The sequence below is a fragment of the Bos indicus x Bos taurus genome, chromosome 6, assembly GCF_003369695.1.
Source record: "Bos indicus x Bos taurus breed Angus x Brahman F1 hybrid chromosome 6, Bos_hybrid_MaternalHap_v2.0, whole genome shotgun sequence".
In the NCBI taxonomy this organism is placed as follows: domain Eukaryota; kingdom Metazoa; phylum Chordata; class Mammalia; order Artiodactyla; family Bovidae; genus Bos; species Bos indicus x Bos taurus.
In genome coordinates, this window is record NC_040081.1 from 81,257,430 (window position 1) to 81,272,145 (window position 14,716).

The following is a 14,716-nucleotide window of genomic DNA, read 5'->3' on the forward strand; positions in this document are numbered from 1 at the left end:
CTATGGACAGAGCAGCCTGTTGGGCTATAGTCCACGTGGTTGCAACGACTTATCACGCACACATGTTATACATTTTTTCAAATGTATTATGATCTATTAATACCAATTAATAATGAGAGACTTTATTTTTTGGGGGCTCCCAAATAACTGCAGATGGTGACTGCAGGCATGAAATTAAAAAACGCTTGCTTCTTGGAAGAAAAGCTATGACCAACCTAGACAGCATATTAAAAAGCAGAGACATTACTTTGCCAACAGATGTCTGTCTAGTAAAAGCTATGGTTATTCCAGTAGTCGTGTATTGGTGTGGGAGCTGAACTATAAAGAAAGCTGAGTGCCAAAGAATTGGTGCTTTTGAACTGTGGTGTTGAGAAGACTCTTGAGAGTCCCTTAGACCACAAGGAGATCCAACCAGTCCATCCTAAAGGAGATGAGTCCTGGGTGTTCACTGGAAGGACTGATGCTGAAGCTGAAACTCCAACACTTTGGCCACCTGATTCGAAGAACTGACTCATTTGAAAAGACCCTGATGCTGGAAAAGATTGAGGGTAGGAGGAGAAGGGGACGACAGAGGATGAGATGGTTGGATGGCTTTACTGACTCAATGGACATGAATTTGAGTAAACTCAGGGAGTTGTTGATGGACAGGGAGGCCTGGTGTGCTGCCGTCCACGGGGTCACAAAGAGTCGGACACAACTGATTGAAAACTGAACTGAATAGTATGTGACCCACTCTAGCTCATTTAAAACTTTCTTTGAGGTGAATTTTCTCTTCAGAACCAACTTCTCTTTTATATAAACTAGAAGTCTAAAAACTATCCAGAACCTACTTATGTCTCTGGAGACCTAATTGTTTGGAGGAGTTCACCTCCTGGTAGGAGTATCAGTATCCTGGAAGACCTGGGTTTAAAATGGCCTCAGTCTCTTTCCAACTGAATACCCTTGGACAAGTCACTTACATTTAATCTGCCTCATTTTTTCCATCTGCAAATAAATACTAAATATCTCTTTTTACATTGTCATTGTTAGTATCAAATAAATTTATGTACTAAATAAAAGTATTTTTTATGGCAAGACAATGAGAAAGAAAGACATGTTATCACATGTGCCAAACACATACATATTCCTCCCAGCTGTGTCATAAACTACTTGAATGACCTTGAACAAAAACTGTAACCTTTCTGCCACTTCTGTACAAGTATAGAGAGAAAAGAATAGAAAACATTTCACTTATCACATTGCTCTAACACTCTGATAACTCATTCTCAAAGTAATAATGCCACACCGAGCTCCAGGGTGTCAGGGACTTTTGTTTGTGTGTTTTGTGTTTTTTTTTTTCCCACTACTATCTTCACTACCATAACCCTGGTTATAGTAGGGAAGAAAAGTTAGGCTCTGACTCATTCTCACTACTATAACTATTAATAACTCTAGTATGTATACATATATAACCTACTAACCAAACTAAACAACTACTATAACTAATCAAACCAGGCACAAACTAAGCAAGGCACACATAGTTTGATAGTTTGTGCCTAGAAGAGTTCTAGCCACAAGGTAAGGGCTTAATATATATCTGCTGAATGAATGAATGCAGCAAATTTGCATAAAAGTTAACTTTTCTATAACAAAGTACTCCTGGACATGTATAGGAAAAAAAAAGGAAAGAAAAAGGGAAAGAGACTCCAAATTACTACTGTAAGGCAGAAGACACACACACACAACACGCACACAGAGTCTAGCTCATACGCTCTGGTTACAAAGTAAAGCTGAAACCAAAATTCAAAGGATGTGCCCTAAGGTGAAGTACTCAAACAAAACTAGGAAGAAACTCTCTCAGCATGTAACAATGAGAAAAATTTAAAAAATAAAGTCCCTCCTGAAACAAAATAAAATCTCAATGTTTGTGCAATATTGAAAAATGACTCCATGATAATGTCAATATTGCAGACTATCAGCTTAAATAATTGAAGAGAAGCAGGTGGAAATTGAGTCAAACAGAAGGATTTGCTTAGTCTTCCAACAGCAGCCTTTGCTCAACTTTGGGCTGAAGAGGTCGTGGAAATCTGCCAGCCCTGGCTTTCTGAAGCTTCCAACTAAACAGAAAAGTTGGAAATTCAGATTTTACATGAAATCTCCCAATCTTTAAGTGCTGACAATGAATCTATACAGATAGAGTCAAAAGCAAAGAAACATAAAAACCTGATGGACTGGTAGATCTCAGTATGAAAATAGAAATGCAACAGAAGGTCAAAGAAAGGATGTGTACTGGGTGCTAACACTGCCCAGTTCTACTTTCTGTCACACTTATTTTAATCTACATGTAGAACTACGTATCAGTAATGTATGACCCATTTCATAAATTAAAAAATAATATTATCCTTCTAACAAATATTTATTTAAGTTCTATGATATGCCAGGAACTGAGCCAAGTTTTAGAAACACTGTACAATGGTAAATATGAGCTTGTCATAAGAAATCTAAAAGCTTAAAAGCCAAAGGGGAAAAAAAAAAAGTACAACAGGTGCACTGATGGTTTCTAAGAAGTGTATGGAATGTGTACATGACTACAGGGATGAGTAAGTGTTTATTCTAAGTTACTTGTCCAGTTCTCAGGCCTACATTTAAGGTACTATTTTAATTAGTTTAAAAATAAAAGAATAAAATATTCTTTCCTAAGGTCTGAAGTTCAGGAAAATGTTGTAGAAAAAAAAAATCCACAATATTCTTCGTTACTTAGTAAAGTAAAGGCTTTGAGACTGGAGGAACTCTAGTCAAGACAGTCTCAGGAGAGTATTCTTTTAGGGTGTTATTGGGCTATATACAATGACAATTCTCTGAGATCAAGTGTTTGAAGTGTATCCTGCCTGACTCACCCCACTCTAGTACCTGTCAGACTACCATTTTCACCCTGATGGCAGATTCTTGCTTTGTTTAGTTTTTTCAAAGACTAATTTAAAGAGTTGAAGAGGCAGGAAAGAGCACAGGGTACCTTAAAATGCCACAAACTTGTGGTTCTACCAAGATTTAGTCCTTCTCTTGACTGTTCCCAGATCTACTCCAAGAGTTTGGTAAATTTCCAGAGTCCTGAAAAGTTGATTCTTATAATACTTTTCAGTTTTTCTCATGGCTTTTATGGAAGAGAAAATTTTCAGATATCTTTACTAAAGAATTTTTGCTAACATTATGTCAATGATCTATATAGTTCAGTTAGAATTAGATTATCTACTCATAAATGACTCAACCTAATAACAATATATAAAAAGTACATGCAAATTTTATTGGAATTGCTTGCACTTTTATGCTCATTTTCTTTAAAGTATAATTTTAAAAGTTTCTTCAATTTGCATTTGGGTGAGTTTAACACAAAATGTAACACCTTGGTTTGACACACATTCCTTATACTTGGATAAGTGCACATTTCACTAAGTTTTTCTAATTTAATTTCTTTTTCTTCAATATTAACACCAGGCATTAGCAGTGTGGTTATACTAGCCAGTGGAAACCACTCAAAAAATTACAAGCATTTTGAAAAAATACTCTTCAAAAAACTCTGAACAAAATTAACAATATACTAACAATTATAATAGAAACAAAATGTAAGGACGAGGTTTTTAGAATGCCTGGAAATAGCTCATTCCCGGTACGAAAGATAATGTTTTTATAAAAAAGTCAATTGTGCTTTATATAGAACTCACACTTAAAACTGAGTCATTTCTCTAAAACTATCTAGCTGCAACAACTACAACATCAGATTTACCCTCACAGTTATACTCTGTCCAAACTTTTCTGAATAACTACTGAATGGAAATATGAGAAATACAAAACTAAATTCAAAGAGAATATGACATATTTTCTGGGGCTTTAAAAAAATTAATTTCATCCCAATATGTCAGCCTCTTCTCAGAAAGGGCAATTCAAAATATTTATGTAATAAATCATTTTTGATATTTGAAAAAATACAGAGAACAAAATATATTTACAGATTCTCATATATGGATGTTAGCTAGACATCTTCCTGAATAGGAGGTGTACTTAAAGATGAAAGAAAGAAAATAACTCAGAGGTGGCCAGTGAGGGGAAGAAAGAAGAAAAAAAATGGCAAAAGGAAGAACATAAGAAAGATAAAAGACAGGTTAAGTGAATATATACCTTTATGTTGGCACTGGCTATATTGAATACAAAACTGAGTGTTTTTATGTTCAATTACAAATTGAATACGACTTTTTTTTCACATGGTTTACCTTCATGTTTTAATACCATACCAATCTATTTGTATTACTTTATTTATATTATACCTCTAAATGTAACTATATTATTCAACAACCAAAAAGAAATACCGACAATGAAAAAAGAGAAAGCACACAGAGATGAGGATGTTAACATGTGTATTATTAGGCACTAGAACAATTAATACTACTTGTCCTATTTCCAGGGCTTCCCCAGTGGCTGAGTTGTAAACAATCTACCTGCAATGCAGGAGCCTCAAGAGACTCAGGTTCAATCCCTGGGTCAGGAAGATCCCCTGGAGGAGGGCACAGCAACCCACTCCAGTAGTCTTGCCTAGAGAATCCCATGGACAGAGGAACCTGGCGGGCTATCGTCTACAGAGTCAAAAAGAGTCAGGCATGACTGAAGTGACTTAGCATGCACGTTCTATTTCCACAGAAATGTTCTAATGTGCTGTAGTCCATGGGGTCGCAAAGAGTCGTACATGACTGAACTGAACTGAACTGAATGCTCTAAATAAAGGACAAATACACATATCTGGTATATTCAACTAGTGGAAAAAGATTTTAAGTTTTGATTATTTTGGTTGTTATAACCAGATGTGTTATGATATTTGATTCTTTAATTAGATTGAAATTAACCTTCAAGGTCATATTAAATATTATTAGTACATATAATTTTTAAAATATATTCATGTATATACTATATAATTAAGTTTTAAGTATTCAAATTTTTTAAATATTAAAGTCATTAAGTAATAAAAATATTCCATCAAAGTCTAGATTGTTTTCAATATAACAGTAACACAATACAGTTAATGCTTTCTGCGTAATACAATGATTTTATGTCACAATATTTTACTTATATTTTCATTCTCCATCGGATAATATGAATGTGTTTTTCATTAAGCAGAAAATAAGGAATACTTTTATATAATATATGTTTTAATATGGTTAGCATTATAAATATTATCAATATGTTTATATTTTAAAACGCCTTACCTAATTTTCACCCCAAAGACTTTATTTTTAATGTACACCATACAATAATTTACTAATTAAAACAATGGTGGATTATAAACATCTTCCAATGAGCATCTTTTCTGAAAGTTCTCAACAGAGAAAAATTCAAGAATTAACAGAAAACCTTTGAATGATGACTGACAATATTCTGAGAAATTTTTTAATCACAATGGAATTTAAAGGAATGTCTTATAATATTTTAATTCCCTAATGTAGTGAATGAATCATCATAAACTGTTCCAACTGATTGATTCAACACTGGTCACTGACACATCCACTTTTACTTCCTAGTCAATATACAAAGATGGAGAAGCTCTATACAGTCAGCAAAAACAAGACCAGGAGCTGACTGTGGCTCAGACCATGAACTCCTTATTGCCAAATTCAGACTGAAATTGAAGAAACTAGGGAAAACCACTAGACCATTCAGGTATGATCTAAATCAAATCCCTTATGATTATACAGTAGAAGTGAGAAGTAGATTCAAGGACCTAGATCTGATAGATAGAGTGCCTGATGAACTATAGAATGGGGTTCATGACATTGTACAGGAGACAGGGATCAAGACCATCCCCATGGAAAAGAAATGCAAAAAAGCAAAATGGCTGTCTGGGGAGACCTTACAAATAGCTGTGAAAAGAAGAGAAGCGAAAAGCAAAGGAGAAAAGGAAAGATATAAACATCTGAATGCAGAGTTCCAAAGAATAGCAAGAAGAGATAAGAAAGTCTTCTTCAGCGATCAATGCAAAGAAATAGAGGAAAACAAAAGAATGGGACAGACTAGAGATCTATTCAAGAAAACCAGAGATACCAAAGGAACATTTCATGCAAAGATGAGCTCGATAAATGACAGAAATGGTATGGACCTAACAGAAGCAGAAGATATTAAGAAGAGATGGCAAGAATACACAGAAGAACGGTACAAAAAAGATCTTCATGACCCAGATAATCACAATGGTGTGATCACTGACCTAGAGCCAGACATTCTGGAATGTGAAGTCAAGTGGGCCTTAGAAAGCATCACTACGAACAAAGCTAGTGGAGGTGATGGAATTCCAGTTGAGCTATTTCAAATCCTGAAAGATGATGCTGTGAAAGTGCTGCACTCAATATGCCAGCAAATTTGGAAAACTCAGCAGTGGCCACAGGACTGGAAAAGGTCAGTTTTCATTCAAATCCCAAAGAAAGGCAATGCCAAAGAATGCTCAAACTACTGCACAATTGCACTCATCTCACACGCTAGTAAAGTAATGCTTAAAATTCTCCAAGCCAGGCTTCAGCAATATGTGAACCGTGAACTTCCTGATCTTCAAGCTGGTTTTAGAAAAGGCAAAGGAACCAGAGGTCAAATTGCCAACATCCGCTGGATCATGGAAAAAGCAAGAGAGTTCCAGAAAAACATCTATTTCTGATTTATTGACTAGGCCAAAGCCTTTGACTGTGTGGATCACAATAAACTGTGGAAAATTCTGAAAGAGATGGGAATACCAGACCACCTGACCTGCCTCTTGAGAAATTTGTATGCAGGTCAGGAAGCAACAGTTAGAACTGGACATGGAACAACAGCCTGGTTCCAAATAGGAAAAGGAGTACGTCAAGGCTGTATACTGTCACCCTGTTTATTTAGCTTATATTCAGACGCTAGACTGGAAGAAACACAAGCTGGAATCAAGATTGCCAGGAGAAATATCAATAACCTCAATATGCAGATGACACCACCCTATGGCACAAAGTGAAGAGGAACTCAAAAGCCTCTTGATGAAAGTGAACGTGGAGAGTGAAAAAGTTGGCTTAAAGCTCAACATTCAGAAAATGAAGATCATGGCATCCGGTCCCTTCACTTCATGGGAAATAGATGGGGAAAACAGTGGAAACAGTTTCAGACTTTATTTTTCTGGGCTCCAAAATCACTGCAGATGGTGACTGCAGCCATGAAATTAAAAGACACTTACTCCTTGGAAGGAAAGTTATGACCAACCTAGATAGCATATTGAAAAGTAGAGACATTACTTTGCCAACAAAGGTCTGTCTAGTCAAGGCTATGGTTTTTCCTGTGGTCATGTATGGATGTGAGAGTTGGACTGTGAAGAAGGCTGAGCGCCAAAGAATTGATGCTTTTGAACTGTGGTGTTGGAGAAGACTCTTGAGAGTCCCTTGGACTGCAAGGAGATCCAACCAGTCCATTCTGAAGGAGATCAGCCCTGGGATTTCTTTGGAAGGAATGATGCTAAAGCTGAAACTCCAGTACTTTGGCCACCTCATGCGAACAGTTGACTCATTGGAAAAGACTCTGATGCTGGGAGGGATTGGGGGCAGGAGGAGAAGGGTACGACAGAGGATGAGATGGCTGGATGGCATCACTGACTCGATGGAAATGAGTCTGAGTGAACTCCGGGAGTTGGTGATGGACAGGGAGGCCTGGCGTGCTGCGATTCATGGGGTCGCAAAGAGTCAGACACGACTGAGCGACTTATCTGATCTGATCTGATCTGATCTGAAGGGCATATTGCAGCAAATCTCTTTTCTCATTTATTTTTTTCTTTTTCAATAAATCAATTCTAAAAATGTGTTGCTTCCTTCAACCTAAAACTCTCTGAATGCTGAAAACCTTCACATTTTTTATGGGAAACATTCAGAGAGGAAAATAATACATTTGTTGTTCGTTCATTAACATCTCTTCCCAATTTCCCTGCTTTCCCCAATCAGACTTAATTTGAAGTCTCCTCCTTCTTCTTCACATATACACTCCTCTATTCTTAATGACAAGAATGTACAGAGAATACAACTATACAATATTTAAGATGATGTCTATTCAAGTAGTTTAAGCTGTAGGGAAAATTTCAGAAAGACTTACCCCATTTTTTGGAAAAGCAATCCATCCCAAGTCCCCCATGACAGTCCGTGAATCCAACAAATTCACTAAAAGAGAAAGAACACAAAACTGTGTGAATTATACAAAAATACATCACTATTTTCATAAAGTTATTAAAAGCACATATTGTTTCCATAACTGCAAGTAGATTAAGCATTCATTATAATGAATACAAGAGTGACAATTTAAAGAAAGCATTATTAGGATGCAAGAGAACAAGAGATTTTGAATAACTATTTGGAGAACAATTACAGCAAAAGTATATAAACAAGTCATTACCCTAAATGTTTTTTTTTTTTTTTTTTTTTGGTCAAACAAGAATAAAGGAAAAGAGTTAACAAAAAAAAAAAAAGAATAAAATGAAAGGTCCACAGGAAACCCAAAAGGACCATGTCCCTTTTCTTAAAGACTGCAGGTCTTGGGATTAAGCTGCAGCCATAAAACTGCAGCTAAGTATACTCTATTTTCTTCTGGAAAGTTGTTATGAAGCAATTAACAAATAATTTACATTAAACAGCAATAAACTATTCCCAGGCTTGTAACATTTTTGTGATATTAACCAAAATCTGTAATCCAAATTGCAAATTTAATTAAGAAATAAATCTACAGACACTTTACCAAGCTTAGAAAATTGTAGCAGTTCTCAAGGTTGTTGCTATAGTTAAGTGCCTGATGCATTCCCAAAGATACTTTCTGCTTATATACAACCATAATCCAAAATGTGTTTCATACAAAACTGTTAGCTACATTTTTGAAAGGTATATCTCAATTATGGCTGAGTACCTTAAAATATTTGTGACTCCCAAGACAGAAGTCATCAATGCAAAAGGAAGGAATGTAAGAGTATGTACACGCACATGCACCCACACACACTCACAAACTCACACACTCACACACACACACACATACATACAAAGATACTCAAGGAGTTTATATTTTATCAGGTTCATCACCTATCCCTATGAAATTAAAGTAGTTTTGATTTTTCCAGTAGTCATGTATAGATTGGACATACGGACGAGAATTGGACCATAAAGGTTTTTGAACTGTGTTGTTGGAGAAGACTCTTGAGAATTCCTTGGACAGCAAGGGGATCAAATCAGTCAATCCTAAAGGAAATCAACCAGAAAATTCATTTGAAGGACTGATGCTGAAGCTCCAATACTTTGGACACCTGATGCAAAGAGCCAGCTCACTGAAAAAGACACTGATGCTGGGAAAGACTGAGGGCAGGAGGATAAGGGTACGACAGAGGATGAGATGGTTGGATGGCACCATCGACTCAGTGGACATGAGTCTGAGCAAACTCCAGGAGATAGGGAAAAACAGGAAAGCCTGGTGCGTTGCAGTACATAAAGTCGCAAAGAGTCAGACTGAACAACAACAAATGGTGTTAATGTAGTCAGATGTTTTAGACCTAGATGATAGAGCATTATCTTTCAAATATATTATACCTAAAATAAAAGGATCTACCTGGCATGCTTTGCAGCTAAACCACTTTGAATGAGGACTGCACCCAAAAGAAACAACTAGGTTAACCCTGGTCAGAGCTACTGAAGCTTCCTTACACTGCATTCAAGAGTCAGTATCTTGTAATGCCTACAACTCTAAAATAAAAAAAAAGGTTCATGGTGGGAGTGGGAAGGAGTCTCAAGAGGGAGGGGATATATGTATACTTGTGGCTGATTCATACTGTTGTAAAGCAGAAATCAACACAATATGATAAAACAATTAACCTCCAATTAAAATTGAAAAAATACTCAGAAAAGAAATAAATAAAAAGACAATTTTATCTGCAAGGATAAGCCTAGGGTACTAAGGGTTTAACAACTGATAGACTGAGAAATGCGTTATAAAACTGTACAAGAGAATACAAAATAAAATTATTATGGCCAAGGAAATCTGGATCACAACAGAAATGGAAAGTTCTGATATCCTATAGAAATTATGTGCATTTAGCCCTTATTGTGAGAAGGTGGCACAGAGTTGGACACGACTGAAGTGACTCAGCAGCAGCAGCAGCATGAGAAGGAAAATGGCAACCCATTCCAGCATTCTTGCCTAGAAAATCCTATGAATAGAAGAGCCTGGTGGACTAAAGTCCATGGGTCATAAAAGAATTGGAGATGACTTAACAACGAAACAACAACAACCCTTATTATCCATTGTTTTATTTCATTTTACATATGCAAGCATACATATGTTACACACAAAGGTAATCGTCTATATTATTAACACAAAATAAGAAAAAACGTAAAAATCTTAAAAAACAGATATATACTCAATACTGTAACATACAACTGTCTATTTTCATTAAGTTCTGAGCTCTTTAACAATAAAAATGCATGTCTACAGAATGTTTGTATTAACTTGAACCTATATACAATAAGGTTTTTTTCCCTAAATTATTTATATAATTTGCAGAATAATTATTTCTTAGAAAATTGACCCAACTGAAAAAACTATTGTTTTAAAACAACAAAAACCAAAACCAAACAAACCCAAAATATCCCACCACCCTCTCAACCTTGCAAACCTTCCAGTCACCCCACTAAATCCCATTTTTCAGGTAGATTTGAATTTTTTTCTTTTAACTCTACTGTTGGCTCTTCTGGTTTCTCTGGGAATTAGGCTACATTAAACTTAAATGTCCTTGTCCTCATTTTAGTCTTTTCTGGGTCACTAGGGCTGTGTCTAGACATGACTAAATATCAGGGGAGTGCAGAACCTAAATTGTTCTGTTTATTCATCTTTATGAGTCATTTTATTCACCTTTGATACTGAGCAGTAGCATATCTGTTTGGACTAAAGTGGAGCAAATGAGCAAACTAAAGGTGTTCTAGCTGTGACGGCAGCTAAACTGAACTTAATTCTGTGATGACAAAGGAATGTGCATAGGAATTCTAGGATTCCTAACTAGCCTGCCGTGAGAAACATAGCACTCTGTAAACTTCTTAATATGTGCATCTTGAAATAGTCATTATTATCAACACAATTCCAGATGTCTAAAATTTGGTTACTCTCATTTGAACTAACCTTAATCAAAATGATTATTTTTACTCTTTGTGGTTTAGAAAATATACATATATAAAAATAAATGAATGACCTCAAAATAATAGCTCTGCTGCTAATATCATTTATTAGGAGTTTGCAATATTGGAATGTGTTACTGAATACATGAAAATAACTACAATAGGAATGTATATTGCCTTTCTTTTGTTGGTCTTGTCAAAAGATTTTCTTCAAATAAATAGATTAGGAGGTTTATGGGAAATACATGCATGTCACTTTTCAGTGCTGCCTAAAATTGCTTTCCTCCTAGAAACAGATGATTTCATAAAATTCATAATGCAAAGCTCACATTTACATATACCATTTTTACTGAACTGGAAATTGAGGGGAAAAAAGAAAAATTAGGTGTTTTAGGTAATTACCTGCAGACTACTATATTATAATTTTGTTCATATAATGCAGAGTAAATTGGGATTTGATGCCTCAAGGAAAATAACTATCTAAAATTAGATCTACATACAATTAGATAGAAAGATAGATACAGATAGAGTATGAGAGTTTTCGCATACCTCCAAGTTTTGCACATGCTGCCTTAGCTCTCTCAAATACCCTTCTCCCTTTGTGAACTGCTAACTCTTCATTTGTACTTCAAAATATATTTTAGAAACTGCCTTCCCAGGAAACCATCTCTAATTCTCCTTTTTCTAAAAGTGGGTGAGGTAATATTACTGAACATTTCATTAACACCCAATTCTAATCTCCAAATAATGGAATACACAAAACTGTTTTGTTCCCTTAAAATAACACCATGTTTTTACTCATGCCTATGAAAATATCCTGCACTCAGAACATTTGTATAGTTGTTTGTCTTATGAATGGATCATTTGGCCAATGGGCAGATCAGGAGGGTGTGGCTGAATCAACACACACCAGTGGTTCTCAACATGGGTATCTAATAATGCCTAGAGATATTTTTGATTGTCAAAACTGGGAAGTAGGGGAGTATTTGCTACTGGCATCTCATGGTTCTGAAGAAGCCAGGCATGCAATTGACTAAGTAAGCATCCTTCAATGCACAGCAAAATTCTCCCACCCTCCAGGAAAGTCTTATCTAGCTCAAATTTCACCAATACCAAAGCTGAGAGACCCTAGTATACACCTACAGTGTTACTATAAAATGTCCACTTCTACAATTCCTTGCACAATACATCACCGACATGACCTTCATTAACAGAAGCTAACATAGTTGGAAGAATTCCTTATGAATCAAAATACTACTCCTATCTAGAGAAATGAAAGCAATAAAAATTACAGCCTTATTTAGAGGAAAAAAGATCATTATGAATACCCAATACTTCTAAATTATTTTAGTAACCAATGTAACAATTATTACAAGTGTAATTATTTATGTTCTAATAATTTCTTAACGTTCATGATGGCATGCATGAAAAAGTTTTATGCCACTAATATTATCAATGCTTCTATATCCTCCATTACTTAAGCTACTAACATAACACCAGTTCAGACATAGTATATATATAAGTATGAACTTTCAGAATTTCCTTTTCCAATTTCATTACTGAATTTATTAAAAAAGGGTTTGGCAGTAACGGAGCACAGTCACTAAGTATCTTCTGTACTACAATTACAGTGATTAAATTGCTCTGAACAGTATATATGCTTGTTGTAAATTGCAATGAATACACAATGAGTATTGATCTTCATTGTACAACTTAATTAAAACTTGTCCGGGAGAAACCACTAATGAATATAATTAGAGGAAATGTTTGATACCACATTTACTCTGAAGGACATTAATTAGATATCAGAAATTTTATGGAAAATGTTTTTATTCTATTATTTAGATTTTACAATAAAGGCACACCATCAAACTGAGAGAGTCTTTAAGGTCATTTTCCCTCAGTCACTGTACATTTAAAATGAAGATGGGCATATTGGTTGGTACTCTAATCAGTAACTAAGAAGACAGATTCTCCCAGAGAAATAACTCTACAGAGGTTAGTAAGTATTCAGTCTACTGCAAATACCTAAAGTTATCACAGGAAAAACAAAGATTCACGAATATAGGAACTTTTTAGTAAGTAAAAATCAGTTAACTGGCTCACTAAATAACAGATTATAATAGAAACTAATTCAAACTAATATTAGGCATGTTTTAATTTTATTACTACTAATGATTTTAATGCTTTCCTGAATAGACAGAGAAAAGCTCTTAAAGAACTGACATTCAGAAAAGCCAGAGACTTGCTAGTCCATTCTTTTTGTTAGGATTCAAAAAAAGACAAGGGAGGGCATAATTTGTAAAACAGAATAGGCACAAAAAGAATCCTAAGGCTTCAACGTCACACATTCTAAAAATTGAGAAGTAATTGGAATTAATTATTCAAACATGCTCTTTAATGGTTTTAAGTTTCAAATATTTATAACTTGCTGTGTATCACTCTGACTCCATTGCTTCCTCCTTAATATCTTTCTAATATTAGTCACAAAAAGAAAAAAAAATTGGATTTTCCAGGAAAATGTTACCTTGAGCAGAATGTGTTTTAGGACTTTGAAGAGTCAAAAGACAGCTCAAGGACACTTGGTCCCATCACCACCCATGGGTAATACTTTGAAGGAATGTGTGATTCCCTGATGACAAGAAGGTAAAAGGAGAGCCAAAAGGCATATTCTTAATCTTACATTGTTTCTGTTTTTCCTATGATTCACATTAACAAGGAAACACTACAATAGGAGTCACAATTACAATAGTAGTCACAGTGTGAGGAAAATACTTTGGATTAGTAGCAGGTAGCATGACATTCTCTTTCTCTAAAGGCATTGAATCAAAGTCCCATTGAACACAGTAGAGTTCTGATGGATACCTTCTTATTGATTTTCATTTAACAATATCTGAAAAGCTACTGAATTCAATTACAGCACACACTTAACAAATTTGTGGGAATAAACCCCAGATATACAGCTGTCCAGTCTCTCTCCAAGGTCCCATTCAGCACAGATGTGATTTCTTGCTTCTGGGTTAAATTTTATAATTTGACAACTGCTGCAGGGAACAAAGAACAGTTGGCAAAGGAGTGCAGAGAAAGAGGACATGTGTTTCCCATTAGAAAACAAATTTGTAAATTTGGTAAGAATTATTTTTTAGGTTTCGGGTTGTTACACAGTTTCTGGCATCTTTGCTTGAAAGCAAGACTCTATAACTGTATTTCAACAGTGAATGGGAGAATATTCATTTCTTTTACAATTATGAGCAATGTAATTATGTAATCTTTTTTATGAAAAAAAGAATATGAGAAAAGGAACTTATTCAGTGTTTACTATGAATCAGGTTTGACTGTGTAGATCGCAACAAACTGTGGAAAATTCTGAAAGAGATGGGAATACCAGACCACCTGACCTGCCTCCTGAGAAATCTGTATGCAGGTCAAGAAGCAACAGTTAGAACTGGATATGGAACAACAGACTGGTTCCAAATAGGAAAAGGAGTATGTCAAGGCTGTATATTATCACCCTGCTTATTTAACTTACATGCAGAGTACATCACGTGAAATGCCGGGCT

The 14,716-nt window shown here is 35.3% G+C and overlaps 1 protein-coding gene across 9 annotated transcripts in view; it reads right to left on the bottom strand.

Moving 5' to 3' along the window:
* The window catches only part of EPHA5 (EPH receptor A5), a 400,766-nt gene that overhangs the window by 356,668 nt on the left and 29,382 nt on the right, over positions 1-14,716 (bottom strand). For all 9 annotated transcript variants that reach the window (XM_027544624.1, XM_027544622.1, XM_027544620.1 and 6 more), the window contains exon 2: positions 8,107-8,171. In XM_027544624.1, coding sequence (XP_027400425.1) covers positions 8,107-8,171 — 65 coding nt within the window. The remainder of the gene's footprint in view (positions 1-8,106; positions 8,172-14,716) is intronic.